Source organism: Chlorocebus sabaeus, chromosome 23 (assembly GCF_047675955.1).
Source record: "Chlorocebus sabaeus isolate Y175 chromosome 23, mChlSab1.0.hap1, whole genome shotgun sequence".
NCBI lineage: Eukaryota > Metazoa > Chordata > Mammalia > Primates > Cercopithecidae > Chlorocebus > Chlorocebus sabaeus.
The window spans coordinates 22,316,998-22,343,834 of NC_132926.1; the positions used below are offsets into that span (position 1 = coordinate 22,316,998).

Genomic DNA, 26,837 nt, shown 5'->3' on the forward strand with positions numbered 1-26,837 from the left:
CAGTCTATGTAGGGCTTAAACAACAAGGACATCTTTTCCTCATATAATTACTTGTGCTTAACTACATTTTCTTCCTTTTCTTTACTATATTTCAGCACAAAGACATTAGCAGGCTGCTGGTTTCATGGACCTGTACCACAATGACACAGAGAACACCAGAGCATCAGGACTGAATGAAATTGGAGTTTTTAAAGCTGCACTAAGAAGTAAATGTTAAGGCAGTGGTTAAAAACAAGTCTATAAAGGGGCACTTGCAAATTGTCCTATCTTAAACCGAAGAAAAGGTATTAGGGAATATTTTATAAAAAATAAACTATTGCAATAAATCATGCATGAGATGAGGAGAAAAATGATGTGAATCACACACACAAGAACTCACTTGAATTTTATGTATGAAGAAACACTGACAGTAACTTCTTTTGAATGTGAAGTTCTTATCAGTACAGTTTGGACAGGCCTAAAAGACATGGGATGATGCAGAAATGCTGAATTATTTTTCATACTTAAACTTTGTGCTTTCTCCAAGGTTTAGGTTAATCAGTTCAGATACAAGCAAAGGTATTTCTAAAATGGCTCTTCTATGAAACAGCAATAGTCACATATGCCAAGGCCAATGTTTCCTTCAGGGTGCCAGTAGAAACAACAGAAAATAACATCCTGCTGAAAGGATGGCAAAGTGCCCCACCCCACCCCACAAACAAAATTTGGATCTTTTCCTTCTTTAATAAAGCAGGGCTGTATTATCTTGAATATATGTTTGCTTGTTAGAACATATTAAGATATATTTATTTGCCACTAGTATTTAACATTTTGTGCACATTTTCATAATTACATTCTTACCTTTCAAATTTTGACTCAAAGAGGATAGGCTAGTGTTGATCTTGGAGTGCAAATGTATACTCCAAGAGCTAGTTCTTAATTCTGCTGGGTTGGAAAGCCTTTTATTATTGTCTGTATCCTTACTGGTTTTATCTAGTTCAAAAAAGGTGACAATGTCCAAATTTTGATGTGAACCTCTCTCCACAGAAAGCCCCTCCTAAGTGCAAGAAGTTCTAACAGGTGTCAGTAGGACTTGGCCCTGGGGGACAAGTGGCAGGAACAGGATCCTTTAAAACAGTGTCAAACTTTTCATGCATGGAGCATGAATTCTTACTAATAGAGACTGTAATTTTTTTCTTGTCTTTGGTAAATATTATAAAAAACCTTAATTTTTCTTTTTTAATGAATGGAGAAAACATGAGAAAACCAGATGGACCTGTTAGTACTACATTTTTAAGGCATTTTATATTTGATGGTGCCGTACTTTTAATAATAATAAAACTGAAGTTTTTTAGTGGCAATACTGATTTATTTTTTAAACCAGAAAGATAATCCATATTGATTACTTGTTACAAAAAAAGGGAAAATATGCCAAAAAATAAAAACCCTTAAAATTCATATGAAGCAACATAACAGGTAACTGAGCACTTGGCTCAAGTAGTCAGACTTTCCATAATGTTACTGTGTAAGTTTGGAATTACCTAATAACCCCAGACTCAGGATTAACAAAGGGTTCTGGGTGAGTTTTAAAACATTTAATATACCTATGATTTGTTTTACAACTTGAAGAAGAGGCAGGCAGTCTTGTGTCTAATGAGCTTAATGCAAATTCTAATTATACTGCAAATAATTTGAAGTTTTTATTGCATTCTACAATTGTCTGTTTGGAAAATTACATATTATGAAGTCATTATATATTTTATCAAGTCAGAAAAAAATCAGCTCAGGAACTGTAGCAGCAGGGAGTTCTAAAGATGACATGAACTATACTATAGGGGTGCCCTACTCTATATGGCCTAGGGCTTTGGTTTGGGTCAGTCTTGTTCTTTCAGATACATAACACCAGCAGTACCTTTCAGGCTCACTTCAAGAACCAGGTAACTCCCAAACCATGGTGGAATTATACATGAATTGTATAATCAAGATTTTTAATTAAGCTTTAGAATTCTTTATTTGTGTAGAGTAATGGAAATGACCAAGAAGTAATAATATAAAGCAAAAGAATTGGGAGAGATCAGGTTTTAAGTATATAAATATTTTTTTTCTCTCATGGCATATTCTCAAAGGTGTTCTGTTGCAAACCAGATTTTCCTTTTTTAAAAAATGAAACTTGGTGGTATTTAAAATCTAGACCTACCATGTTGCTATTTCACTTTCATTGCTTTAGTTGCTTAATATTTAAGCTTTGCTTCATGCTACCTTTTGTCTGTATTTCAATCTTCATAAGCCTATTTTGTTTTGTAGACTTGAATGATAAAAATTGTTTCTCATCTTAAGTATGCTCAGAGTTTTAAATGTTAAAGAATGTTGTGTAACCTTTATCCAATAAAGTCTTTGATTTTTTAAAAATTTAGTTATTTAAAAACTATGTTTACTTTTTAGGAGTTAGTTTTTAAATTTTTTTTTTTTTTTTTTTTTTTGCTATTAAAATTCAATCACTGGCTGTACTTCAGGGAGCTGTTTTGAGTAGCAGTGCTTCCTAAGGAGAACCACCTGTAGGAGATTTTATGGGACCTCTTTATGACCAAAGATAGAGAAAGGGTGAACAGTTTAATTAGGACCCTGTGCACAAACATAACTGCTTTTTGACAGAAACAACCTACCCTTCAGCGTTGGATGTAATTACATGCCTGCTGCTGGGTTTGTCTTGTTTTCCTTTGTTTTAATTTTAAGGAATCCTGCCCTTATGGACAGATGATCGCTTCTTGAACAGCCCAGCACATTCAGTGAGAGGTCGAGGGTTTGGCCTAGGAATCAGAAACACTTGGTTATCAGGAGAAATGAGCCTTTTCAAACCTACAGACAGTTCACAGGACTGGCCCAGCAACTTAGATCAATGTACTTTCTTTTCTGTTTCAGAAAGGCAATCCTTTGGCTGCCTGTTATTCCAGAGTACATGAAGGCTTTAATCTCAAACATTCTCCCATTTCAGTTTATCTAAATGAGTATAAAAAAGAGACCACAGGAATCTGGCTCTGCTAATATCTTTTTTCTCTCAAACGTCTCACTAATGAAAATGGAACAGAGAGAACCAGGGAAGATTAACAACCTGTGCGCTCATTATCTGAGAGGGCCTACAGGAGACTCACACTGATCCTGGTCATGTATATCAGTATATTTATAGACACGACTCCTATAAGATGCAGGGAATGAGTGATGCAACCCATAGATGCAACTGAAAATCTTACCGATGCTGGCCTTCACATAAGAAAGCGTAAGTTCACTTTTCCTCTTTCAGGTAAAGATTTTTTTTTTTTTTTTTAAATTTAAATAATAGAGACGAGGTCTTGCTTTGTTGCCCAGGCTGGTGTCAAACTCCTGGACTCAAGTGATCCTCCTGCCCCGGCCTCCCAAAGTGCAGGGATTATAGGCATGAGCCACTGCACCTGGCCATGATTCTTTTCTCAGAATAAGAAATTATTTGAATAAAGAGGTTTTTTTTTTTTTTTTTTTTTTTTGAGACGGAGTCTTGCTCTTGTCCCCCAGGCTGGAGTGCAATGGCATGATCTTGGCTTACTGCACCCTCCTTCCCCTGGGTTCAAGCAATTCTCCTGCCTTAGCCTCCCGAGTAGCTGGGATTACAGGCATGTGCCACCACCCCCGGCTAATTTTGTATTTTTAGTAGAGATGAGGTTTCTCCATGTTGGTCAGGCTGGTCTCAAACTCCTGACCTCAGGTGATCCGCCCGCCTCGGCCTCCCAAGGTGCTGGGATTACAGCGTGAGCGACTGTGCCTGGACTTTTTTTTTTTTGAGATGGAATTTCACTGTTGTTGCTCAGGCTGGAGTGCAGTGGCGTGATCTTGGTTTACTGCAACCTCCACCTCCCGGGATCAAGCGATTCTCCTGCCTCAGGCTCCCGAGTAGCTGGGATTACAGGCATGTGCCACAACGCCTGGCTAATTTTGTATTTTTAGTAGAGACAGGGTTTCTCCATGTTGGTCAGGCTGGTCTCGAACTTCTGACCTCAGGTGATCCACCCACCTCAGCCTCCCAAAGTGCTGAGATTATAGGCATGAGCCACTGTGCCTGGCCATATGTTGTTTTTTAAGGATCCTTTTCTTTAGTGATTAGCATGCTGCCAAATCTTTGCTTAACTGGAATGAGATTTATTTATTTATTTATTTATTTATTTATTTATTTATTTAGTGACGGAGTCTTGCTCTGTTGCCCAGGCTGGAGTGCAGTGGCATGATCTCGGCTCACTGCAACCTCTGCCTCCTGGGTTCAAGCAGTTCTGCCTCAGCCTCCCGAGTATTTGGGATTACAGGTGCTTGCCCCCATGCCTGGCTAATTTTTGTATTTTTAGTAGGGATGGGGTTTCGCCATGTTGGCCAGGCTGGTCTTGAACTCCTGACCTCAAGTGATCCGCCTACCTCGAGCTCCCAAAGTGCTGGGATTACAGGCGTGAGCCACCATACTTGGCGTGGAATGAAATTTCATGGCCTTAACAATTCCTTTGCTTTGGTACCAAGAAGGTAGTGAGCTTGGGGTGAAGGAGAGTATGATTCAGGAAAACTGTGCCAGAAGAAGAGAGAGCTGGCCAAACACAGTGGGAAGACATTGTCTTTAAGTGTTAAGAGTACTTTCAGGGTTAGCCCTTTCATTATTTCCTTGTGAGGCAAGTTTGTAGAAGCAGCTGTCTAAAGGAAGGAAAGTGGGTTGGTGATGTTCAAAGAATGACGTTTTTGGCTGGGCATGGTGGCTCACGCCTGTAATCAGCACTTCGGGAGGCCGAGGTGGGTGGATCATGAGGTCAGGAGATCGAGACCATCCTGGCTAACACGGTGAAACCCCATCTCTACTAAAAATACAAAAAATCAGCCGGGTGTGGTGGCGGGCACCTGTAGTCCCAGCTATTCAGGAGGCTGAGGCAGGAGAATGGAGTGAACCCAGGAGGCGGAGCTTGCAGTGAGCCGAGACAGTGCCACTGCACTCCAGCCTGGGCAACAGAGCAAGACTCTGTCTCAAGAAGAAGAAGGAAAAAAAGATGTTTTTATACTAGTAACCTGCCTTAGTCTAAAGAGGTAGGAGACATGGATTCTGATATCAGTCAAAGTCACACAGTAGCCCCATTGGCAAAATTGGGTGTAGAAATCCATCTTACTAAGCTCTTCAGTTCCTACTCAGCCAAGGCTGAAACCCCTGGGAAGATGTCAGGAATTTTTTTTTTTTGAGACGGAGTCTTGCTCTGTCACCCAGGCTGGAGTGCAGTGGTGCGATCTCTGCTCACTGTAACCTCCGCCTCCTGGGTTCAAGCGATTCTCCTGCCTCAGCCTCCCAAGTAGCTGGGACTACAGACATGCGGCACCGCACCCGACTCATTTTTGTATTTTTAGTAGAGACAGGGCTTCACCATGTTGGTCAGGTTGGTCTTGAACTCCTGACCTAGTGATCTGCCCACCTCGGCCTCCCAAAGTGCTGGGATTACAGGTGTGAGCCACCGTGCCGGGCCAGGAATTTTTGTTGTTGTTAATTAGAATATAATCCACTGTTTCTGAGTTTTGTTTTTGCTCAGTGCCTACGTCCTCTGGATCCTGAGTAGGCAGCTCAAAATTTGGGCGATCTTCTACAGAAGTTGAACTGTAACATCATTGTGGAGTGCCCTGAGGTAAAAGAGGAGCCTGACATGTTAGTGCCCAGAAAAGCACAGCCAGCGCCTTTAGTAAGAACAGCCTTACAGAAGACAAGGATGGATACGACCCTTCACATGCCTAGATTCGGCTTTCTTAACATCTGTAGGAAATGAGACGGGCCAGACAAGCTTCTGTAGCACAAGCTGAAACTATAATCTCCAGCCTCTGATGCTAATTCAGAATCCAATCAAAGTACCACACTGCCCTAGGAAACTATCAGGCCTTTTCTCCCAGTTAAGTTGATGGGCAAAGTTGCAAACAGCATTTAATTTTGGGGCAATCAAACTACGCCTTACAAACTTGAGATCAAGTACTGTGTATAGCCTAGGAAAGCCTACTCCTTTGATTTTTAATTACTGTTTTCCCCACTTCTGTTCCCTTACTCCCATCCCTGAGGAGTTTCAGGTTTGTGGATTTCTGACTTTGAGCGGGAAGCACCGAGTGGAAGCTGTTTGCCACTGGCTCAGACAGCACATGGCAGTTGCTGGGTGTGAGTCCAGATGGGCATGTCTCTGATGTGGACGTCAGTCTGGTACTGTAGGCCGCAGAGGGACAGTGAGATTCCAGTATCTTCAAATCCACCTCTTCACATTTGAAACCAAGAGTTTCTCCAGAAGCCTTTTTGGGTGGGGGTTCCATGACATCTGTCATGACGACTGATGGCTGATGAGCCCAGTGCCTAGTAGTGGTTCCCACCTTAATAGGCCATATTTTTCTGCAAGCAGAACCGGCAGCTGGGACTGATGGAAATGAAGACTAGCTGACACTGGGTCACTGGCACAGATCACTTGCTGTGGGCTTCCTTGGCAGTGAGGCAGCAGACCTTGCTGTGCCTTAGTGAAGGGGGAAATGGGAGCTTCCAGTTTCCACTTGAGTGAAGGGAAAAAGAAGGCAGGGAATCATATTTCTAGTTCTGGCTGATAGAACTTAACTTTTGTATGATGGCACGTATTCCTAGCTTGCAGATCTCAGAGGACTGGGCAACTAGAAGAAAATTTTATATTAATTATTATTATTTTTTTTTTGAGATGGAGTTTTGCTCTTGTTGCCCAGGCTGGAGCGCAGTGGCACATTCTCGGCTCACTGCAACCTCCACTTCCCCGGTTCAAGCAGTTCTCCTGCCTCAGCCTCCCGAGTAGCTGGGATTACAGACATGTGCCACCACACCCAGCTAATTTTGTATTTTTAGTAGAGACGGGGTTTCACCATGTTGGTCAGGCTGGTCTTGAACTCCTGACCTCAGGTGATCTGCCCGCCTCAGCCTCCCAAAGTACTGGGATTACAGGCGTGAGCCACCCCGCCTGGCGATATTAATGTTTTTATTATAGAATATCTCAGATATTTGTAAAAGTAGACCAGTAAAACAAACCCCTGTGTACCCAACCTAGCTTTAACAAGTACCAACTTGTGGCCAGGAAGATTGAAAATTCTGATGCTTTGAAATGTAAAAATAGAGAACATCCTCACTCTTTTTAGTCATATTGTTTTTGAGACAAGGTCTTGCACAGTTTAGGCTGGAGTGCACTTGTGCAATCCTGGCTCACTGTAGCCTCGACCTCCAGGGCTCAGGCAATCCTCTAACCTCAGCTTCCTGAATAGCTGGGACCACAGATAGACATACTACCAGGCCTGGCTAATTTAAAAATAAATTATCTTTGTAGAGCTAGGGGCTCACCATGTTGCCCAGGCTGGTCTTGAACTCCTGGACTCAAGCAGTCCTCCCACTTCAGTCTCCCAAAATGCTGGGATTACAGGCATGAGCCAGTGCGTCCAGCCACTGCGCCCAGCACTCTCACTCATTTTCATAAACTAACTTTTTTTTTGAGACAGAGCCTCGCTGTGTCGCCCAGGCTGGAGTGTAATGGTGCAATCTTGGCTCACTGCAACTTCTGATTCCTGAGTTCAAGTGATTCTCCCACCTCAGCCTCCCGAGTAGCTGGGATTACAGGCACCTGCCATCATGCCTGGCTAATTTTTGATTGATTTATTTATTTTTGAGATGGAGTCTTGCTCTGTTGCCTAGGCTGGAATGCAGGCACCTGCCATCACACCTGGCTAATTTTTGTTTTATTTATTTATGAGATGGAGTCTCACTCTGTTGCCCAGGCTGGAGTGCAGGCGCCTGCCATCACACCTGGCTATTTATTTATTTATTTATTTATTTATTTATGAGATGGAGTCTCGCTCTGTTGCCCAGGTTGGAGTGCAGTGGTGCAGCCATGGCTCACTGCAGCCTCAACCTTGTGGTTCAAGTGGTCTTCCTGCCTCAGCCTCCTGAGTAGCTGGGACTACAGGTATGCGCTACCACCCCCAGCTAACATAAAAAAATTTATTTTGTAGTGACAGGGTTTCCCTATATTATCCAGGTGGTTCTGAACTCCTGGGCTCAAGCGATCCTCCCACCTCGCCCGCCGAAGGTGCTGGGATTACAGGCATGAGCCACTGTGCCCAGCCCGTAAACTGCCCCTTGAAGGGTTGTAAGCAGTCGTTCTCATGTGCTAACGTTATTTTCACCCTACTTCTTGGACTGGCTGGTAGCAAGTAATCCATTTTTTTTATTGACTTTTTTTTCCAGAGTCCATGCTAATCTTCTCTGTATCCTTCCAATTTTAGTATATGTGCTGTCGAAGCAAGCACAGTAATCAATTTTTCATTTTCAGAGGCATTAATGGATCTGGGATAGTGTGAGGTCAGGATAGCTCTGCACACAACAGGAGGAAGTGATTGCAAATGATAGCTTCCTTTCCTTGTACAGCTTTTAATTGTGCAGTTCACTGAAGGAACATATTTTTCAGCCACTTCTGGTGGAATGCGCACATACTTTTTAAAAGGAAATCCAGGTGATGGAAGGATTAAGCTTATTACTATCAAATACCGAGGAAGCAGGCTGGAAAGAATCCCTAACTGAAATCACTTCAAGGAGAGCTGACTAGGATTGTGTGGGTATGTATCAAGTACACAGTATCCACAGATAAGGTTAGAGGAAGAGTTTCTCTTCCCTATCCTCGTCCCTCCTGTATTTCTTAAGGGGAGGGACAAGCATAGGGAGGGAACCGGCACAGTAATGAAGGGAAGTGATCACAGAAAACAACAGGAAGGAACATAACAATCCAGCTGGCAGTGACCACAGGTTGCAGGCTCATAAGGCTGCATCTGAACGGGGGCTGCGCAGCTGAGCGCCAGCAGCTCCAGCCTTTCCTCTTAAGCCAAGGGCAATCTGGAGAGAGCACAGATAACAAGCAGAGGAAACGGATGAGGGCTCGTCAAGATATTTCCCATCCTATGTGGTGTCTCAGATTTGCACTTTGGTCTTGGGGGATTATTGGACTCATCCTCTTAAAGATCTTTTCCAAGATTAAAGCAGCCATTAACTTCCACAGCTGTCTTAACAGCCGTCCTCTTGGGTCTGTTATCATAGCCTTTCCCTTTGACATCCCAAGTTTTACAGAACTGGTGGTAAAAGGATTTGCAGGCCTGCTTAGTTCTTGGGATCAGACCATGCTTGCAAAAATTTATCTTCCATCAGGTTTACATCTGACGCCTGCTGCCAGCTTCTCCTCCCACTATCTATTCAGGCAGTAAAATGCCTCTAAAAAGCTCCTGCGCCTGGTCTTCCTGCACCAACTTAGATCCTAGCTTGAAAGTTGAGTGAAATGTTACTTACCAGTAGTCTCAGAGGCCAGTTCAGAGAGTGAAGGGGCACCAGAAATAACTACTAAGCCCGACAACATCTCTTTTTCTTTTTGAGACAGGGTCTCACTCCCAGGCTGGAATGCAGTGGTGCCATCTTGGCTCACTGCAGCCTTGACTTCCTGGGCTCTGGTGATCCTCCCACCTCAGCCTCCTAAGTACCTGGGACTACAGGTGTGTACCACCATGCCTGGCTAATTTTTTGTATTTTTACTAAAGATAGGGTTTCGCCATGTTGCCCAGGCTGGTCTCGAACTCCTGGGCTAAAGCTATTCACCTGCGTTGGCCTTCCAAAGTGCTGGGATTACAGGTGTGAGCCACTGCGCCTGGCCAGCAACATTTCTTAAAGCACTCTCCCCTACTTTTAGTTACATAAAACGTTGTAGGAACTGCAGCTCTCAGCATTTATGGATGACACAAACATTCATGTCTTTGGCTTTATCCAAGCAGCTCTGAAGGACAGCGTATGAGGTCTGGTCATTTTGCCGAAGCTCAGATGTATGCCCAGTGCCATGATGTCCCTAAAGTTATAAGAGCATCTATAACATGTAGGCTTAGCAACTCCCCAGCTTCCACATTTAGACATGGTATAACACTGTCCCCTCAAGTACAGTTATTTGTAAAGTGAGATGGGCGTTTTGCAGGGAATGGGGCAAGGAGCAAAAGGCTAAAAATCACCAACCACAACAAACTGGCTGCAGTGCTTGTGATGAAAGGGAAGCACACATGGAAAGGCATATTTTTTTTCTTTCAGAGAAAGGGTCTCTCACTGTTACCCAGGCTGGAGTGTGGTGGCTCGGTCATAGCTCAGTGCAGCCTCGAACTCCTGTGCTCAAGTGATCCTCCTGCCTCAGCCTCCCAACTAGCTGGGGCTACAAGCATGTGCCACCATACCTGACTTGGTTTTAAAACATTTTTTGGTAGAGATGGGGTCTCAGTATGTTGACTAGGCTAAGGTCTTGAACTCCTGGTTTCAAGTGATCCTCCTGCCTCAGCCTCCCAAAGTGTTGGGATTACAGGTGTAAGCCACTGCACCTAGCTAGTTCTTAGAAAAATGGTTGAGATTTAAAATAGGTAAATTTAACAGCATGGATCCATGAGTAAAATGAAGGAATGAACCCACAGTGCACTCTACACAGAAAAACCACCATATGAGTATGAATTTGTTTTAGAAATCCCAATTCCCTGGGGAAGCCTCCTGCAGAGGCCCCAACCAATGGAAAAGCTGCTCCTGTGAAAACTGGAAAAGTAGTTAGGATACAGTGTGGGAATATACAGAAAACATAAGACTTGATGGAAATGTGGCCTGGAGAAGGTGAGGAGACTGAAACGAAAGGAAAAGTTGGGGATTTTTTAATCCTTGGAAATATCCAAGATGCAAAAAACGAAAACTTAAAAACCAGGAGACAGATGCTTACAGGCCAGTTGAATGTTCCACATCTGAGGACATTCTACATGGCCGTGCAAGACAGGCTGGACTGGCTTAGAGCGACCTTCTTTACAGAATGCTTTTTATTTTTATTATGTATTTATTATTATAGAAATGGGGTCTTGCTATATTGCCCAGGCTGGTCTCAAACTCCTAAGCTCAAGCAATCCTCCTGCCTTGGCCTCCCTACGTGTTGGGATTACAGGCATGAGCCACTGCGCCCAGCCTACAGAATGTTGTTTTGAGCTCCATGGGTATGATTACTGGATTCACTGTTGAGAAACCCTAGCTGAGCCCTCCAAATTTGCCAGAACTACACACTTAACGAAATAACACTACTAAGAAAGTTTACTTGAGTAACTAGGGCCAGAAACTCCAGGGTGAGGTGGCCACTTCGGGCAATACCGGGTTAAGTCACAGATAAGTTACTGACTTTGATTCAGTGACACCAAGCTATTGTCTCTGTCTCCCACTGCATTCTTTGGAATGTGAAAAATAGCAAGTAAACCTTTTTTTTTTTTTTGAGATAGGTTGGTTTCACTTTGTCACCCAGGCTAGAGTGCAGTGGCATGATCTCAGTTCACTGCAGCCTCGACCTCCTGGGCTCAAGCAATCCTCCTGCCTCAGCCCCTCAAGTAGCTGGGACTACAGGCGCACACCACCACACCCAAGTAGTTTTTTGTATTTTTTGTAGAGACGGGGTTTCACCATATTGCCCAGGCTGGTCTTGAACTCCTGAGCTAAAGGAGTCTGCCCACCTCAGCCTCCCAAAGTGCTAGGATTACAGGACCTGTGCCTGGCTGAGAAAAAATAGCAAGCAAGCCTCCTAAGCTGACATTTGAATTACTTGCTGGGTCTTAAAATTTATGGAGATGATTAGTTTCTATTTATCTTGAGGTAACAGATATTGGTTAGTAGTGAAGGAGAAATCTGAAAAAACAGGCACTAAAAGGGCACAGAATTAGAAGACTTTTGAATAGTGATCGTTGTTCACATTAAAACCACCTCTTGTGGAATATCCTTTAATACCGGTTTACTAAGTCTCTAGTACAGTGGTAGCTGCTGGTACTATTAACAACATAAATGTGGCCCTTTCCATGAGCTCATGGTCTACTCAGGAGGCAGACAAGAAATAGTAGATATTTTAAAGAATGTTTCTCAGAGTCTTCAGGGCAATTCTAAAAGATCAAAAATTACTTTTTTTGAGACAGGGTCTCACTGTGTTACCCAGGCTGGAGTACAGTGGCATGATCTCAGCTTACTGCAACCTCCGCCTGTCGGGTTCAAGCGATTCCCCTGCCTCAGCTTCCTGGGTAGCTGGGACAGGCGCCCGCCACCATGCCCGGCTAATTTTGTATTTTTAGTAGAGATGAGGTTTTGCCATACTGGCCAGGCTGGTCTGGAACTCCTGACCTCAGGTGATCCACCTGCCTCACCCCCCAGAGTGCTGGGATTACAGGTTTGAGCCACCGCACCCAGCCTCCAAAAATTATTTTGACCCATTGCAATATTGTTGGAATAAGAATATGTACAACATCACAGTGTTACTACCTTAAAAGTAAATTCTGGTATGCTTTTTTGGTGGGGGGTGGGAAGCATTATATAACTTTTTAAAATTTTTTGAGATGGAGGCTTGCTCTGTCACACAGGTTGGAGTGCCGTGGCGTGATCTTGGCTCACTGCAATCTCCAGCTCCTGGGTTCAAGCCATTCTCCTGCCCTAGCCTCCCAAGTAGCTGGGATTACAGGCATGTGCCATTGTGCCTGGCTAATTTTTATATTTTTAGTAGAGATGGGGTTTCCCCATGTTGGTCAGGTTGGTCTCGAACTCCTGACCTCAGGTGATCGCCCGCATTGGCCTCCCGAAGTTCTGAGATTACAGGTGTGAGCCACGGTACCTGGCCATAGCTTTAAAATCATACATTCTAGCAGCAATAGGCAAATACAGGCCACCTTCCCACCTTAACACTTACTTTCTACTTTTGAACTCTGAAGATTTTCTATGGTCAAACATTTTCAAAAGCTTTGAATATATCTTTTCTTACAAATGTCAGAAGCAGCAAAGTAACAGTGCCCGATAAAAACTCCTTGGCCGAAGCAAACTCACACCTGCTGACATCCTTTCCTTCCCAGACAATGCACACTGCTTGGCCCCCGCACTGGGAGCATGTAATGTTGGCCTTGTGTAGCATCCTATAAGATTTCAGTGTGATTGAGAGGAAGAGGAGGACGAAGTCTAAGAAATAAAATCTCTACACTCACGGCAATGGTGGTCTCGGGCATCTTCTCTTAACCAAAGCTGTTTCTAGATGAACAAGTCTATTTCCTACTCCTTGGAGACACAGACAGTCCTTCAGGAATCTCAGCCCTGATTTTGCTAAGTCTAAGCCATTGAGCTCCAGGCACAATCTGACAGTAGTTCTCAAAATGTAGTCCAAGGCTCTGTAGGCGTTCTGGAGACCCTTTCAAGGTGTCCATCTGGCCAAAACTATTTTCCTAATACAAAATTAAAGGGTCTACTTTTTTCACTGTCATCCTGTCAATGACTGCACTGTGATCTCATGACAAACTGAATATAGGAGATGTGAGACTCTTGCTGTTTTCTATCAAGCCATGCATTAAAGAGACTGGCAAAAATGTCACTCTTCTCACTAAAATGTGTCTTTGAGTTGGAAGATTTTTTCATAAAAATTAAAAAAAAATTCATTAAAACTTTTTTTTTTTAGAGACAAGGTCTGTGTCACCCAGGATGAAGTGCAGCAGTGGGATCATAGCTCACTGCAGTCCTGAACTCCTGGGCTCAAGCAATCAATCCTCCTGCCTCAGCCTCCCAAGTAGCATGAAGCCACTATGCCCAGCTAATTTTTTTTTTTTTTAACTTTTTTTTGTAGAGACGGAACCTTGCTATGTTGCTCAGGCTGGTCTGGAACTCTGGTCTCAAGCAATACTCCCACATTGGCCTCCTGAAGTGCTGGGATTACAGGCATAAACCATCCATCGTTCCTGATCTGACATAAAATTATTTATAGTAACATGAAATGTGTTATTTTTTAAAGGGATTAAATACTTTAAAATTTTCTATCTTAATTTTTAATATACTAAATATTGATACAATGCACATAAGTGGAAATGCTCTTAAAATTTTTGTTGCAGACTATGAAGGGCTCCTGAAATAAAAGTTTGGGCACGGTGGCTCACACCTGTAATCCTAATGCTTTGGGAGGCCGAGGTGGGTGGATCACCTTGAGGCCAGGAGTTCAAGACCAGCTTGGCTAACATGGTGAAACTCTGTCTCTACTAAAAATACAAAAAATTAGCCAGGTGTGGTGGTACATGCCTGTAATCCCAGCTACTTTGGAGGCTGAGGCAGGAGAATTGCTTGAGCCTGGGAGGCAGAGGTTGCAGTGAGCCAAGATCGTGCCACTGCACTCCAACCTGGGTGACAGAGCGAGACCCCGTCTCAAAAAAGAAAAAAAAAATTGAGAATCACTGTCTAGCATAATGCTGGCTGCACAGGAAGCACTCAACACTCACTTCCAGACCATCCAGTATTCATACCACTTGTATGATTTTTCACGCATACATTTTTGGGAAAATTGGATGCCAGATTTAACACAGTTTCTTCTGAGGTTCACTTTGTCCAAAAGGAAAAAAAAGATCAAAAGCTTTTAGGAACAGATCAGAAGAATCACATAGTCCTTAACACTGGGAGTATGACTGACTACTGCACGTCACTTACAGAATTATATGTGTAATCTACTTCCAAGATGAAACTTGCATGGCAATGCTTTTGACACTCAAACCAGAGCAACTGCAAGCTTTTCACTAGCATCAACTGATGAGTAGGAAAATATTCTATCTTTGACACCTCTGGGTTCATGTAGTTGAAAAGAATATGGTTTTGTTCTGGGATTCATATACTACCATTCCTTGATGAAGCTATTTTAAGTTAAAAATATTAACATTTGGTCAAAAACAGATTTATAATTATCTACACAAACCTGGTGGGGCCCAAGACAGCTTGTAAGGTGGACTTTCTGAATTCTAGTACATGGCAGAATGGTCAACTCTTCAAGATAAATCTACAAGGCAACAAAAACTTTGGGCAGATTTGTGGAATCTGTTGTCAGTAACCCTGCTTGAAACCAACACTGCTCCCAAAGCCAGAGAAGGCTTCTGCCTTAGTTGTCATTACGTGACAAAATTCACAACCCAACCCAGACCTAAGCACAGAAAGCTTTTATTACCACAGAGGAAATCGGGAAATGCTGGAGGCAGCCTCGTTAGCTGTGTGATCAGGGAGGGGACAGGCAGGCGGGAACCCGTCATCAGTCATGTCTGGGCAGTCTCCCAACCAACAGGTCTGTTTGGTTCAGGAGAGGCTTTTGCTGGGCTGTGTGTCTGTGTGGATCAGGAAGGTCAGCCTCGACAAATGGGCTTCTTCCTGGACACACGACAGCCAGAACCGGGACACCAGCTGCACAGACACCACCTTAAAATGGAAATCAAATTAGGTTCATTACATCAGGAAGTACATTTCACCCTGATCATAAAAGAGGGAAAAGGGAGCAGTAGGCTCTACTGGATAGCCTTTCTTTTAGATAAGATGCTTTTAAAAGTTAAACATTGGCAGGGCCTTTCCCCTTGCTAACAGCAAGCAGCACACAATTCCAAGTCAGCTTGTAAAGCTATTGTTATCTTTGTTATCTGTTATTATTTGGATTTTGAACGAAATTGATGGAGTACGAGCCGGTAGAGGAATCCTGTTTGATCTGGAAATTTTCCGTGGAGAGCCCAAAAGGTCGGAGAACCAAGTTCCCAAGATCTTTTAATTTACCTGTAATGTAAAAGCAAAAACTCAAATGAATACAGGAATGAACAGAAGCAGGAAGGCACCAATTAATCTTGCCTTACCACTGAGTACAAAATATAAAAGCATCTCTTTGCAGTTAAAGAAATGCCTACTTTTAATATGATGAAAGCTTCCAGGAGAGTTCCCAACCCCTATTCCCCACTCAGCAGTGCAGTCACTTCAGTGCCATCCACCCCAAGCCTGTGCTTCCATAGATGAGAGTGGAGTCCTGCTGGCTCTCTCTGGGAGATCAGAGCCTCCTGTCCTAACTGGCCAGTACTATCAAAGGACACAGGCTTCTGGGGTGAGTTCTGGGAAAACCAACTGCTGTTCCAGTGAGGCTCGAGGCACCCTGCCAAGCCAGGTCTGCCTGGTAGTGAGGGCAGAGGTCCCTCCAAGTCTCTTTTCTCTAGAACGGCAGCAGCCACCTGCTAAATTTAATTCAACTCAGTCCATTTCCACTGAGCTTGGATTCATATTCAAGAGCTTCCTGCTTTCCTAAGCAAATCCTTAGCTTCTATACCAGACTAGCCATTTCTTAGAAATGGGATCTTGTTCATTTGCACAGCAGCCTCAATAAGACCTCAATAGTCCACGCTCCTCTTCCCAAGTTTCAGGCTTTATTTACACATGACTTGAGTGAGATATATAAGTCAGGTGTGGTGGCTAACACCTGTAATCCCAGCACTTTGGGAGGTCGAGGTGGGTGGATCACTTGAGGTCAGGAGTTCGAGACCAGCCCGGCCAACATGGTGAAACCTTATCTCTACTAAAAATACAAAAATCAGCTGAGGGTGGTGGCATGTGCCTGTAGTCCTAGCTACTAGGGAGGCTGAGGCAGGACAATCGTTTGCACCCGGGAAGCAGAGGTTGCAGTGAGCTGAGATTGCGCCACTGCACTCCAGCCTGGGTGACAGAGTGAGACTCCGTCTCAAAAAAAAAAAAAAAAAAAAAAAAAGTCACGGTGTATAGCCGACGGTTCTTGCCAAGCATGATGACTCATGCCTGTAATCCCAGCACTTTGGGAAGCTGACGCAAGAGGACGGTTTGAGCCCAGTAGTTCTAGACCAGCCCAAGCAACATGATGAGACTCTCATCTCTACAAATTTTTTTTTTTTTTTTTTTTTTTTTAATAAACAAAAAACTAACAGTTCTTATGCTGTTTTAAGATATAAGGAACATTTGAAACTAGGAATGTTCCAGAAAATTTTGGCGGGGATGGGTGAATAAACAGTTTCAACCTTTTCTAAACTGCTTTAATTTTTCTTGCAGGTCTGCTTCCAGTGGAGGTGAGAATGGGGGTAGACGAAAAGAGAAATCCCTAATCATCAGAGGCACAGGCTCCTTCCCACTTCCTAGCAGCTTTTCTCACTCTGAGACCTCCCATCTTAGAGTAAAGCCCAGGTAAAGCACTTAAAGATGCATGGCCTTGGCTGGGTGCAGTGGCTCACACCAGTAATCCCAGCACTTTGGGAGGCTGAGGCAGGAGGATCACGTGAGTCTAGGAGTTTGAGACCAGCCTGAGCAACATAGGGAGACCCTGTATCTACAAAAATTTAAAAATTAGCTAGATGTGGGGGAACACGCCTGTTGTCACAGCTATGCAGAGGCTGAGGTAGGAGGACTGCTTGAGCCCAAGGAGTTCAGGACTGCAGCGAGCCATGATCGTGCCATTGCACTCCAGCCTGGGTAACAGCAAAAAAGATGCATGGCCTTTACATTTTCCAGGCCTCCCTAATAACGCATGGTAAGAACTTTTAGTCTTAGGCTTAAGAACTAGCCCAAGGAAGCTCACCATGTCCAGAGAAAGGCCAACCCATCTTTGGATGAAACAGTAAATTGAGAAAGTTCCCAGAACCTGGGATGGCCGTTCTCCAGGCAGGCCTCCAAAACCTAAACCTAGGACACACACGTTCAGTGCTGCTGCTTGTGTCAGGAAACCACCGGCACAAACCCTGGGTGCCTGCGCATGGGAGTGGCACAGCCTCGGGCACATGTGTGTATAGGGAGGGGCTCACAATAAGCAAGAGTAAGACAGGGCAGCCTCAGGGCAACCTGAGTTAGCAACACCAACCAGGAACGCTGGCAGTTTGTCCTGGGGTTGGAAAAAGAGGACAGGGAGTGGGGGAAAAAACCCATCAAAAGCAGCCCAATAAAATGTTGGTACTGGGAAATCCTTGGCTCTTGTGATACGGAGTGAGTGAAGTGAGAATGACTCTCAGGAGCCACTCACATCAGACTCTCGAGGAGGGGCAGTTCCATGGTGGAGAAGCCTCTGGTCCAGGCCTACTCTGGATGGTCCACTGAGCCCAGGGCCACTACGTGGATGGAGGGATCATTGCAAGCTCATCTCTAGTGCCAGAAAAACAATTTAAAGTACAGACTGGAGATTTTACTTGGCATCTATTATGTGAGCCACTGGGATGTCAAGAATAAAAGTAGCTTCCATGCACAGCGATCACAGTCTAGTGGGGAGGCAGACCCAAAAGACTGAGGTGTGCCCAGAAGTGCTTTCTGACCTTGCAGGAGCACGAGGAAGCCTTTTCAGAAGAGGCCGCACGCCACAGTGCTCTAGGGGATGGGAATCAGTCCCGGGTGATGGCATGTCACCGTGCTCCAGCGATGGCAGCGTCCTCAGGCAGCTGTGGCTTGGCTTTAGGCTGGTCTGCACAAAAGGAGGTTTCCCTCGAGTGCAGAAAGCCCATTCCAAGCTAAGACTGCAAATATTCAAACTGCCAAAGGGAGGAAGAATTCTCTTTCCCAGGCTCTCACTTTGCCTAACTGGCTAAAGGGCCTGTCTGCCACAAGTCACCTCTGAACTTTTAGCTTGTGTGATTCTATGGTGTGGCAGTCATGAAGATGTACTTCTCCAAATGCAGGGGACACAGTGGCTGCACTCTAAAATCCATCAGCACGTTCCTGCAGAGGCCACCCTACCCACCTGCGGCTTCCAGCCAGCGCCTGAGCACGCAAGGGGCAGGCCAGGGACTCGTCTGAGGGGCAGCGCTGGCTCCCCAATGGCTTTATTGAAACTTTCTCAACACCACACTCCAGTGGAAAACTCCCCCTCCCCCGCTCCTCCTCCTCCACAGGGGTCTGCCAGCTCTGCCAACATCCTCCAGCTCCCAGCCCCATATTCCCTTGCAGGTGTTTCCCCCAATAAATCTCTGGTACTTTTAATCCTATCTTGGTATCTGTTTTTTGGATGATCCAGACTAACACATAGATAATTATTCTTTTTCCTTCAATTCCAGTATCTCTGCCTTTATAACATTCCACATTAATTTCACCAACCATCACTTACAGGAAAAAAAAAAAAGAAAAAGAAAAAAAAAAAAAAGAAAAGAAAATGCAAAATTCTGCTTTCTAAACAAGACTACATATATATAATACCTGGCAGGTAGCAGGTATGTAATAAAAGACACACAAATAGTCTCTGCATTAGAGAAGACCTAAGGTCACCTGATATAGATTAATTCAACCAACATGTACTCATTACATGTGTGTGGCACCTTGCTGTGTGTAGTAGAGATGCAGAGACACATGACATGGTCTATACACCAAAACAAGTTTAGAATTTGACAAGGAAGAAAAGACATACACGCAAAACCAAATTCATATGTAGCTGAGTTATAAAATGCCATGAGAGTCAGGAAGGGGAAGATTCCTTCGGCTGGGGCAGGAAGAGAGGAAAGGGGTGGAGGAAAGAGAAGATTTGGTCTATCTTTGTCTAAGAGTTTGCACTTGAACCAGGCACCAAAGGCCATAGGACTGCAACCATATGAGACAGAGGTGGTGTCAGTGCAAGCCCAAACAGTGTGTGCCAATGCACAGAGGTAGGTAGGCGAGCTGTGTGTCCAATGGGGCTGAAGCGGGGCAGGCAGGTGCCTCCTGCCAGGCTCTCCTGAGCCAGGCCCATCAGCCTACAGTTCCCATGCCACAGGAAGCCTCTGATGGCTTGAGAACTGAGTGTTCAGGGTTAGTAATCCTGTGGCAAAATGAAGAATGAACCAGAAGGGGAGACCCTGGGGGTGGTTCTGACAGAAAGTTAGTCCCACATTATGGGAAAGAGGCCATTTATTCACTGAACAAACATTAAAATTTCTACAGTGCTTGGGTAGATGGGCTCTGAAGCCAGAGTGTGGTCAGTGGAACACAAAGAACAGGGCAAAACAGTATGGTAGAATCAACAAGTTTTAAGTGACTGAAAAATTTACTTTTTGCTGTTTGTGCCAATGACAGAGAAGCAACAGCCTTCAGTAGAGCTCAGGCTCCTAAATATATGCACACTCACACATTTTTCTGCCTGCAGTTTAGAGTCAGGTTGGGTGCTCAGAGGCTAAAGCAGCTTCCTTGTATCCAAATAGGATCATCTGCCAAACTCGCCTATCTGCCACACTTTCCACTGGTTGTCAAATTCTGTCTTATCTGGACACTAATCAATGAGGTTTCCTTGTTTCCACCTATAGCACAGGCGGCACCATCACTTGGCCTGAATATGTCCACATGTCCCTAACTATTAGGATCTCGTCTATCAGACTAGATCCCATGGCAAAGAGAAGAGTACAAAACTACTCGTGCTTAGACCAGAATGTTTAGAAACAGGAATCAGAGTGCTTGCCACTGGATTCAGTTGATAAATATTAATTTCTCTGCCAAGTAGCATATCACAATAACCCAACTGATTTGTTATGCATAATTTCTCTTTGGAGATACTGACTGTGCACCAGGCAGTTTACCCTGAGCAACACTAGGAATGCTGTGTTTTCATCTCCTTAAGATCACTCGGGCGTGGATTCGATGGAACAGCTCCTTTGGGACTTTCTTCTCTGTTTAGATGAAACAAATTGCATACAACTGAATCCTAATACCATGTTTCCTCCTGTGAGGCAGGAAACTAAGGCATGCAGCTAACTCTAGCTTTTCTCTAAGCAAAAGGCAAATCAAGAGAGCCCAGGGTAGAAAGGATAAAATTCACGCCCAATTCAAATTCTTATACAGGCAGACTTTATTTTGTTGTGCTGTGCTTTTTTGTGCTTTACAGTTATTGTTTTTTTCCACAAACTGAAGACGTGGTAATCCTGCATCGAGCAAGTTTGTCAGCACAATTTTCCCAATAGCACGTACTCATTTCGTGTCTCTGTTTCATATTTTGGTAATTCTCATTTCAAACCTTTTCATTATTATTATGTCTGTTATGGTGATCTGTAATCGATGATCTGTGAGGTTACTATTGTAATTGTTTTGGGGTGCCACGAACTGCACCTGCATAAGACAGCTAACTGAACTGATAAGTGCGGCGTATGTTCTGACTGCTCCTCTGACCAGCCATTCCCTTGTATCTCTCCCACTACTCAGGCTTCCCTCTTCCCTAAGCCACAACAATATTGAAATTAGGTCAATTAATAATCCTGTAATGACCTTTAAGTGTTCAAATAAAAGGAAGAGCCAGACTTTAACAAAATTAAAAGTGCTACTTCAATGAACACAGGAATAAGAAAGCAAAACAGCCTTATTGCTTATATGGAGAAAGTTCTAGGTGTCTGGATAGAAGATCAAACCAGCCACAACATTCCCTTAAGCCAGAACCTTGGATTGCCACAGCAAGGCCCCAACTTTCTTCAGTCCTACCAAGGTTAAGTGAGGAAGCTGCTTTAAGGAAAGACGCTGTCTCCATAACATAAAAGAGAAAGGTGGAGCAGCAAAGGCTGATATAGAAGCTGCAAAAAGTTATCCAGAAGATCTAGCTAAGATCACTGATGAAGGTGGCTACACTAAACATGTTTTTAGTGTAGATGAAAGAGCACTATATTGAAAGAAGATGCCAGATAGGACTTTCATAGCAAAAGGAGAGAATAATTCAATGCCTGGCTTCAAAGGACAGGCTGACTCTCTTGTTGGGCTAATGCAGCTGGTGACTTTAAGTTGAGGCCAGTGCTCATTTACCATTCCAAAAATCTTAGGGCCCTTAAGAATGATGCTAATCTACTCTGCCTGTGCTCTAGAAATGGAACAACATAGCCTGGATGACAGCACGTCTATTTAGAGAATAATTTACTAAGCACTTTAAGCCCATTGTTGAGACCTACTGTTCAGAAAATAATATTATTTAAGAAATACACTTCATTGGCCGGGTTCAGTGGCTCATGCCTGTAATCCCAGCATTTTGGGAGGCCGAGGCAGGTGGATCGCGAGGTCAGGAGATTGAGACCATCCTGGCTAACATGGTGAAACCCCATCTCTATTAAAAAACACAAAAAATTAGCCGGGCTTGGTGGCGGGCACCTATAGTCCCAGATACTCGGGAGGCTGAGGCAGGAGAATGGCGTGAACCTGGGAGGCGGAGCTTGCAGTGAGCCGAGATCGCACCACTGCACTCCAGCCTGGGTGACAGAGCGAGACTCCGTCTCAAAAAAAAAAAAAAAAAAGAAAAAGAAATACACTTCATATGGCTACGGCTGCTGAGATGGTCAAAATACCAACATTAACAGGAGTTTGAAAGAAGCTGATTTCAACCCTCACGGATGACTTTGAGGGGGTGAAGACTTCAGTGGAGGAAGTTGCTACAGATGTGGTGAGAATAACAAGATAACTAGAATTTGAGTGGAGCTTGAAGATGTGACTGAATTGCTACAATTTCATGATAAAACTTAAATGAATGAGGATTTGCTTGCTGTGGATGAGCAAAAAAAGTGGTTTCCTGAGATGGAATCTACTCCTGGTGAAGATGTTGTGAACACTGTTGAAGTGACAACAAAGGATTTAGAATATTACATAAACTGGCCGGGCACAGTGGCTCACTCCTATAATCCCAGCACTTTGAGAGGCTGAGGCAGGCAGATCACTTGAGGTCAGGAGTTGGAGACCAGCCTGGCCAACATGGTGAAAACCCATTTCTATAAAAACAGAACAATTAGCCGGGCATGGTGGCATGTGTCTCTAATCCTAGCTACTTGGGAGGCTGAGGCAGAAGAATTGTTTGAACCCAGGAGGCAGAGGTTGCAGTGAGCCAAGATTGTGCCACTGCACTCCAGCCTGGCGACAGAATGAGGCTCTGTGTCACAAAACAAAACAAAACAAAAAAACCCCTAAATATGACATAACCTTAGCTGATAAAGCAGCAGCAGGGTTTGAGAGGACTGAGTCCGATACCGGAAGAACTATTGTGGGTAAAATGCTATCAAACAGCACTGCGTGCTACTGAGAAATCTTTCATGAAAGGAAGAATCAACTGATGTGGCAAACTTCCTTGCTATCTTATTTAAAGATACTGCCACAGACACTTCAGTGTTTAGCAACTACCACCTTGATCAGTCAGCAGCCATCCACGTGGAGGCAAGGCCCTCCAGCAGCAAAACGATTACAACTCCCTGAAGGCTGAGCTCATCATCAACATTTTTTAAGCAACGTTTTGATTTCCCAGTGCATACAGAAGTTACGTTTATATAATACTATAGTATGCACTGGGAAATCAAAACATTCTTGTGACTCGCTTTATTGTGCTGGTCTGGAACTGAACCTGCAACATCTCTGAGGTACGCCTGTATTAGACCTTGGGTAAATTCGAGGGCTGAAAGAAGCCTTACCAAGAATTTTCAAAGGAGTGGGAACTATTCTCCTAAGAAGCCTCAGGATAGCAATTAGGAAATGAAGACAAAAGCAAAGCACTGAAAATCTACTGACATTCTCTACTAAGGGAACAACCAACCACAACAAGGAATTGGTTTCTTGTGGAATGTGGCCGGAGTGCAAAATCCTGCAGGTGTATAGTCTGTAATGACAGGTATCAGGTAGAATAGTGTGAGAAATGTGGGGGGAAAAAAAAACCAGACTCTGGGTTTCTGTACCTACATGTGTGGCTTCAGCAGCTTTAAGAGGGGTGGTAACAAGTCAGTCTTTCTTGTGAGCCTCAGTGAGGGAGCTGATTCTAGGACCTTCTACTACTTGCAAAGAAGAAAAGCACACGATGTCCAGGTATAGCCAAAAGAATATGCTGAACTTGGCAATGACGTGTTAATTCTATCTCCGCATGTAGTTCTTGAATGTGGCACTCATACAAGATGATATATATATATTTTTCTTTTGAGACAGGGTTTCACTCTGTTGCCCAGACTGGCATGCAGTGGTGCCATCACAGCTCACTGCCGCTTTGACCGCCTGGGCTCAAGGAATCCTCCCAACCTAGCCTCCCAAGTGTGAGACTACAGGCACATGCTACACGCCAGGCTAATTTTTTATTTTTTTTTGTAGAGACAGGGTCTTGCTATATGCTGCCTAGGCTGGTCTTGACCTCCCAAGCTCAAGGGATCTTCTTACATAGGTCTCCCAATGTGCTAGGATTATAGGCATGAGCCATCATGCCAAGCTCCAGATGGTATTCTTAATTCAGTTCACAATGTGCCCTCGTCAGATTGCTAGTGGCCAGGAGTGAACAAATGAGTGACTTTAGGAATCAGGAGACCAGGAATATGTTTCTAGAAAGGGAAGGTATGAGTGGAAAACCTGGGTTGGATACGAACAAGGCCCACATGTGTGCCAGAGTGGCCACGGCAGGGGCAGCAGCAGGTGCTGGTGAAAGGAAGGTGGATTACTGGGGCAATGCCCTGTCTTTGTGTCTATGGTTTCTTTGAGGGAAGTAGGTAAGTTTCAAGCAGCTGCTCTAGTTCAAGGTGGGGATAGGCACCTGGCAGCTCTTGGTTAAGGTAGGAAGAGCAGCATCTCATGGAATGGTCAGAACACAAGCCATACTTGTGTTCTGGAACCTACTCCCTACCCAGGACCTGGGGCAAGGGAAGCTTGGTATCCCCCGCACACCCAGTAAGTGGAAATGTAACTGACTCTATTCCTCCAGTGGCAACTTGTCCAAATAGAGAGCTGACATCTGAAGTCTAGTGAATTGGAAGACCACACATTCTGAAATGTCTGCTTTCTAGTTTTTCTCTGCTGCAGCTACAACACAAAGAAGAAAAGATAAAACTCAGTGCCATGGCTGCTTTTGCTCAGGAGGTGTCTCTCGGAGCTGAATGCCCCTCTTAGCCATGCCCTCCTTTGGCCTTTAACTCCTCACCTGAGCTGCCTCTACACTCCGTCTCTCAACTCATCAGGGTCATTAAAGTTGAGTGTGCATCAGAAACACTTGAGGGGTTAAAACTAGATTGCTGAGTTCCATCCTAAATCTCTGATTCAGTAGGTCTGGGGTAGGGCCTGATATCATGCATTTTTGGCAGGTCCTCAGGTACTGATGTTCTGGGCACCATATTTGAGCTGCAGCCCCAAAAGGTTAACTTGCTTTGCAACTGGTGATTAGAATGTTGATGAGAGGGCGTATATTAAAAAATGAATTGTAAACACTCATCTCTAGTGATTAGAGGGATAAAGCTGCCTGGGTGGAGCTTCCCCGTTAGACAATGTGAAAAGTAGCCCACGCAGTCTATGTTACTTTTTGGAGAAAGTAGATGACTCTATCTGCTACCTCATAGTTCAATAAACTGAGATGACAGATCAAGGAAGAACCAAAAATATGTACATACAGATTTTACTGACAATTTCACTTGCTTGAAAGACTTCTTGGCTGGGCCAGCAAACAGGATAAAATAACTTGCAAATGATGACAGATGTCTTTACCCTATATTCTTTTCTGTTTGGAATCAAAGTTTGTTTGGAGACCTGTAGCATCATCCCAGTATAAATCTCTTGCCCTCCCAGCATGGCTGCCAAAAAGAATGACTCATGTGCAAAGAAGTAACCCCCAAGAAGGCACTCCTCCCATAAGGTGACACAGCCACACTTCTCAAGGGACTCCTGAGGGCAGAGCAGTAACATGGGGCGTTTGTCCTAAGAATCTTACAGTTGAGCAGAGGAGCTTCAGGGTTGCTGAAAGTGTCTCGTCAGTTTTACTTTTAAATGTTTTTTTTTTTTTTTTAAACTATTTACCTATGTGAGCAAAAAATTTAATACTGTAAAATTGAAATAATGAAATATACCCATAAAGGCTTAGATATACTCATAAAGGCTGTGTCTGACATATGAAACCTGACTTCAGATCTTTATGTTCCTCAAACTAACCTGATTATTCTGATTATATATGCTATACCATACATTTGAATTTATATAAAACACTATTTTTTTTTTTTTCTATATTATGGTTTCACATGAGATTTTTCTTTTCTTTTTTTGGTTTTGAGAAAGGGTTTTGGCTCTGTTGCCCAGGGTGGTACCATCATAACACTGCAGACTTGACCTCCTGGTCTAAGGCAATCCACCTCAGCCTCCCAAGAAGCTGGGACCACAGTCTTGTGCTACCACGCCTGGCTAATTTTTAAAGTTTTTGCAGAGATGGCGGTCTCGCCATGTTGCCCAGGCTGGTCTCAAACTGCTGGGCTCAAGCAATCCTCCCACCCTGGCCTCCCAAAATGTTGGTATTACAGGCATGAGCTACTGTACCCAGCCAACTTGTTATCCAGCTATTTAAGAAAACTGTGAAATCATTATATCAGAGAAAAAGCAAATAAAGCATCAATGACTAGTTGCTCAAAAATGCTCTGAGCCTCCTGGGATGCTATGTGCAGGGTTTCTATTTCCATCTCATCACACTATCAACCACATATACCCTTAAGTTCTTTTAAACCTTACATTCCTTGGTTATTATGGCTGTGAGGCTAATTATCCCAGAGAAAAGGACCAAAAAAAAAAAAAAAAAAAACCCAAAAAAACAAAACCCAACCCCCCACTCCAGCTGCTGACCACTTTCCTCAAGTGATCGTCTTGAAGCTACCATGATCATCTTCTGTGATCAGCAAGGACTGTGCCACTAGGAGTAATGGCCACCCTGGGTCTCCTGTTCTAAAGATTATAAATGACGCGCTAGAAAGGGCAAAGCAAATAATTGTTCTACCCACTAATAATGCCTATCAGGACTTTTTCCTCAAGGAGTACATAGCTCTTCTTTCTAATGAAAACGAAATTACAGATATGGAAGAAAAAACAAGTTAAAGAATACTGAACAAATCTAAATAAAAACCCATTTTGTAGTACTAAAGGTGATCTGCAGATTCAATGTAATCCCTGTCAAAACACCAATGACATTCTTCACGGAAATAGAAAAATCCTAAAATTTGTATGGAACCACAAAAGACCCTGAAAGCTAAAGTGATCCTGAATAAAAAGAACAAAAGCTGTAACAGGCATCACACTA

At 43.8% G+C, this 26,837-nt stretch overlaps 2 protein-coding genes and 1 non-coding gene across 14 annotated transcripts in view; 1 reads left to right on the forward strand and 2 right to left on the reverse strand.

The window, feature by feature from the left end:
- The window catches only part of PWWP2A (PWWP domain containing 2A), a 64,978-nt gene extending 44,701 nt beyond the window's left edge, over positions 1-20,277 (forward strand). For 7 of the 11 annotated variants that reach the window (XR_005242746.2, XR_012090800.1, XM_008015177.3 and 4 more), the window contains one exon: positions 96-2,392. Coding sequence is in view for 6 of the 11 variants with exons in the window: in XM_008015182.3 (XP_008013373.1) it covers positions 96-109 (14 nt within the window). In the remaining 5 variants the exon portion in view is untranslated. Of the gene's footprint in view, positions 1-95; positions 2,393-16,915; positions 17,739-18,522 lie in introns of those variants that run through there. The other 4 variants (XR_012090797.1, XM_073010549.1, XR_005242745.2 and 1 more) reach the window with 3 other exon arrangements.
- On the reverse strand, positions 8,209-8,310 carry LOC119618470 (U6 spliceosomal RNA). The gene has a single exon (XR_005234767.1). It is a non-coding gene; the product is annotated as a U6 spliceosomal RNA (small nuclear RNA).
- Positions 15,016-26,837, reverse strand: part of TTC1 (tetratricopeptide repeat domain 1) — a 56,655-nt gene continuing 44,833 nt past the window's right edge. For both annotated transcript variants that reach the window (XM_008015183.3, XM_008015185.3), the window contains exon 8: positions 15,016-15,628. In XM_008015183.3, coding sequence (XP_008013374.3) covers positions 15,495-15,628 — 134 coding nt within the window. In that variant the 3' untranslated portion in view covers positions 15,016-15,494. The remainder of the gene's footprint in view (positions 15,629-26,837) is intronic.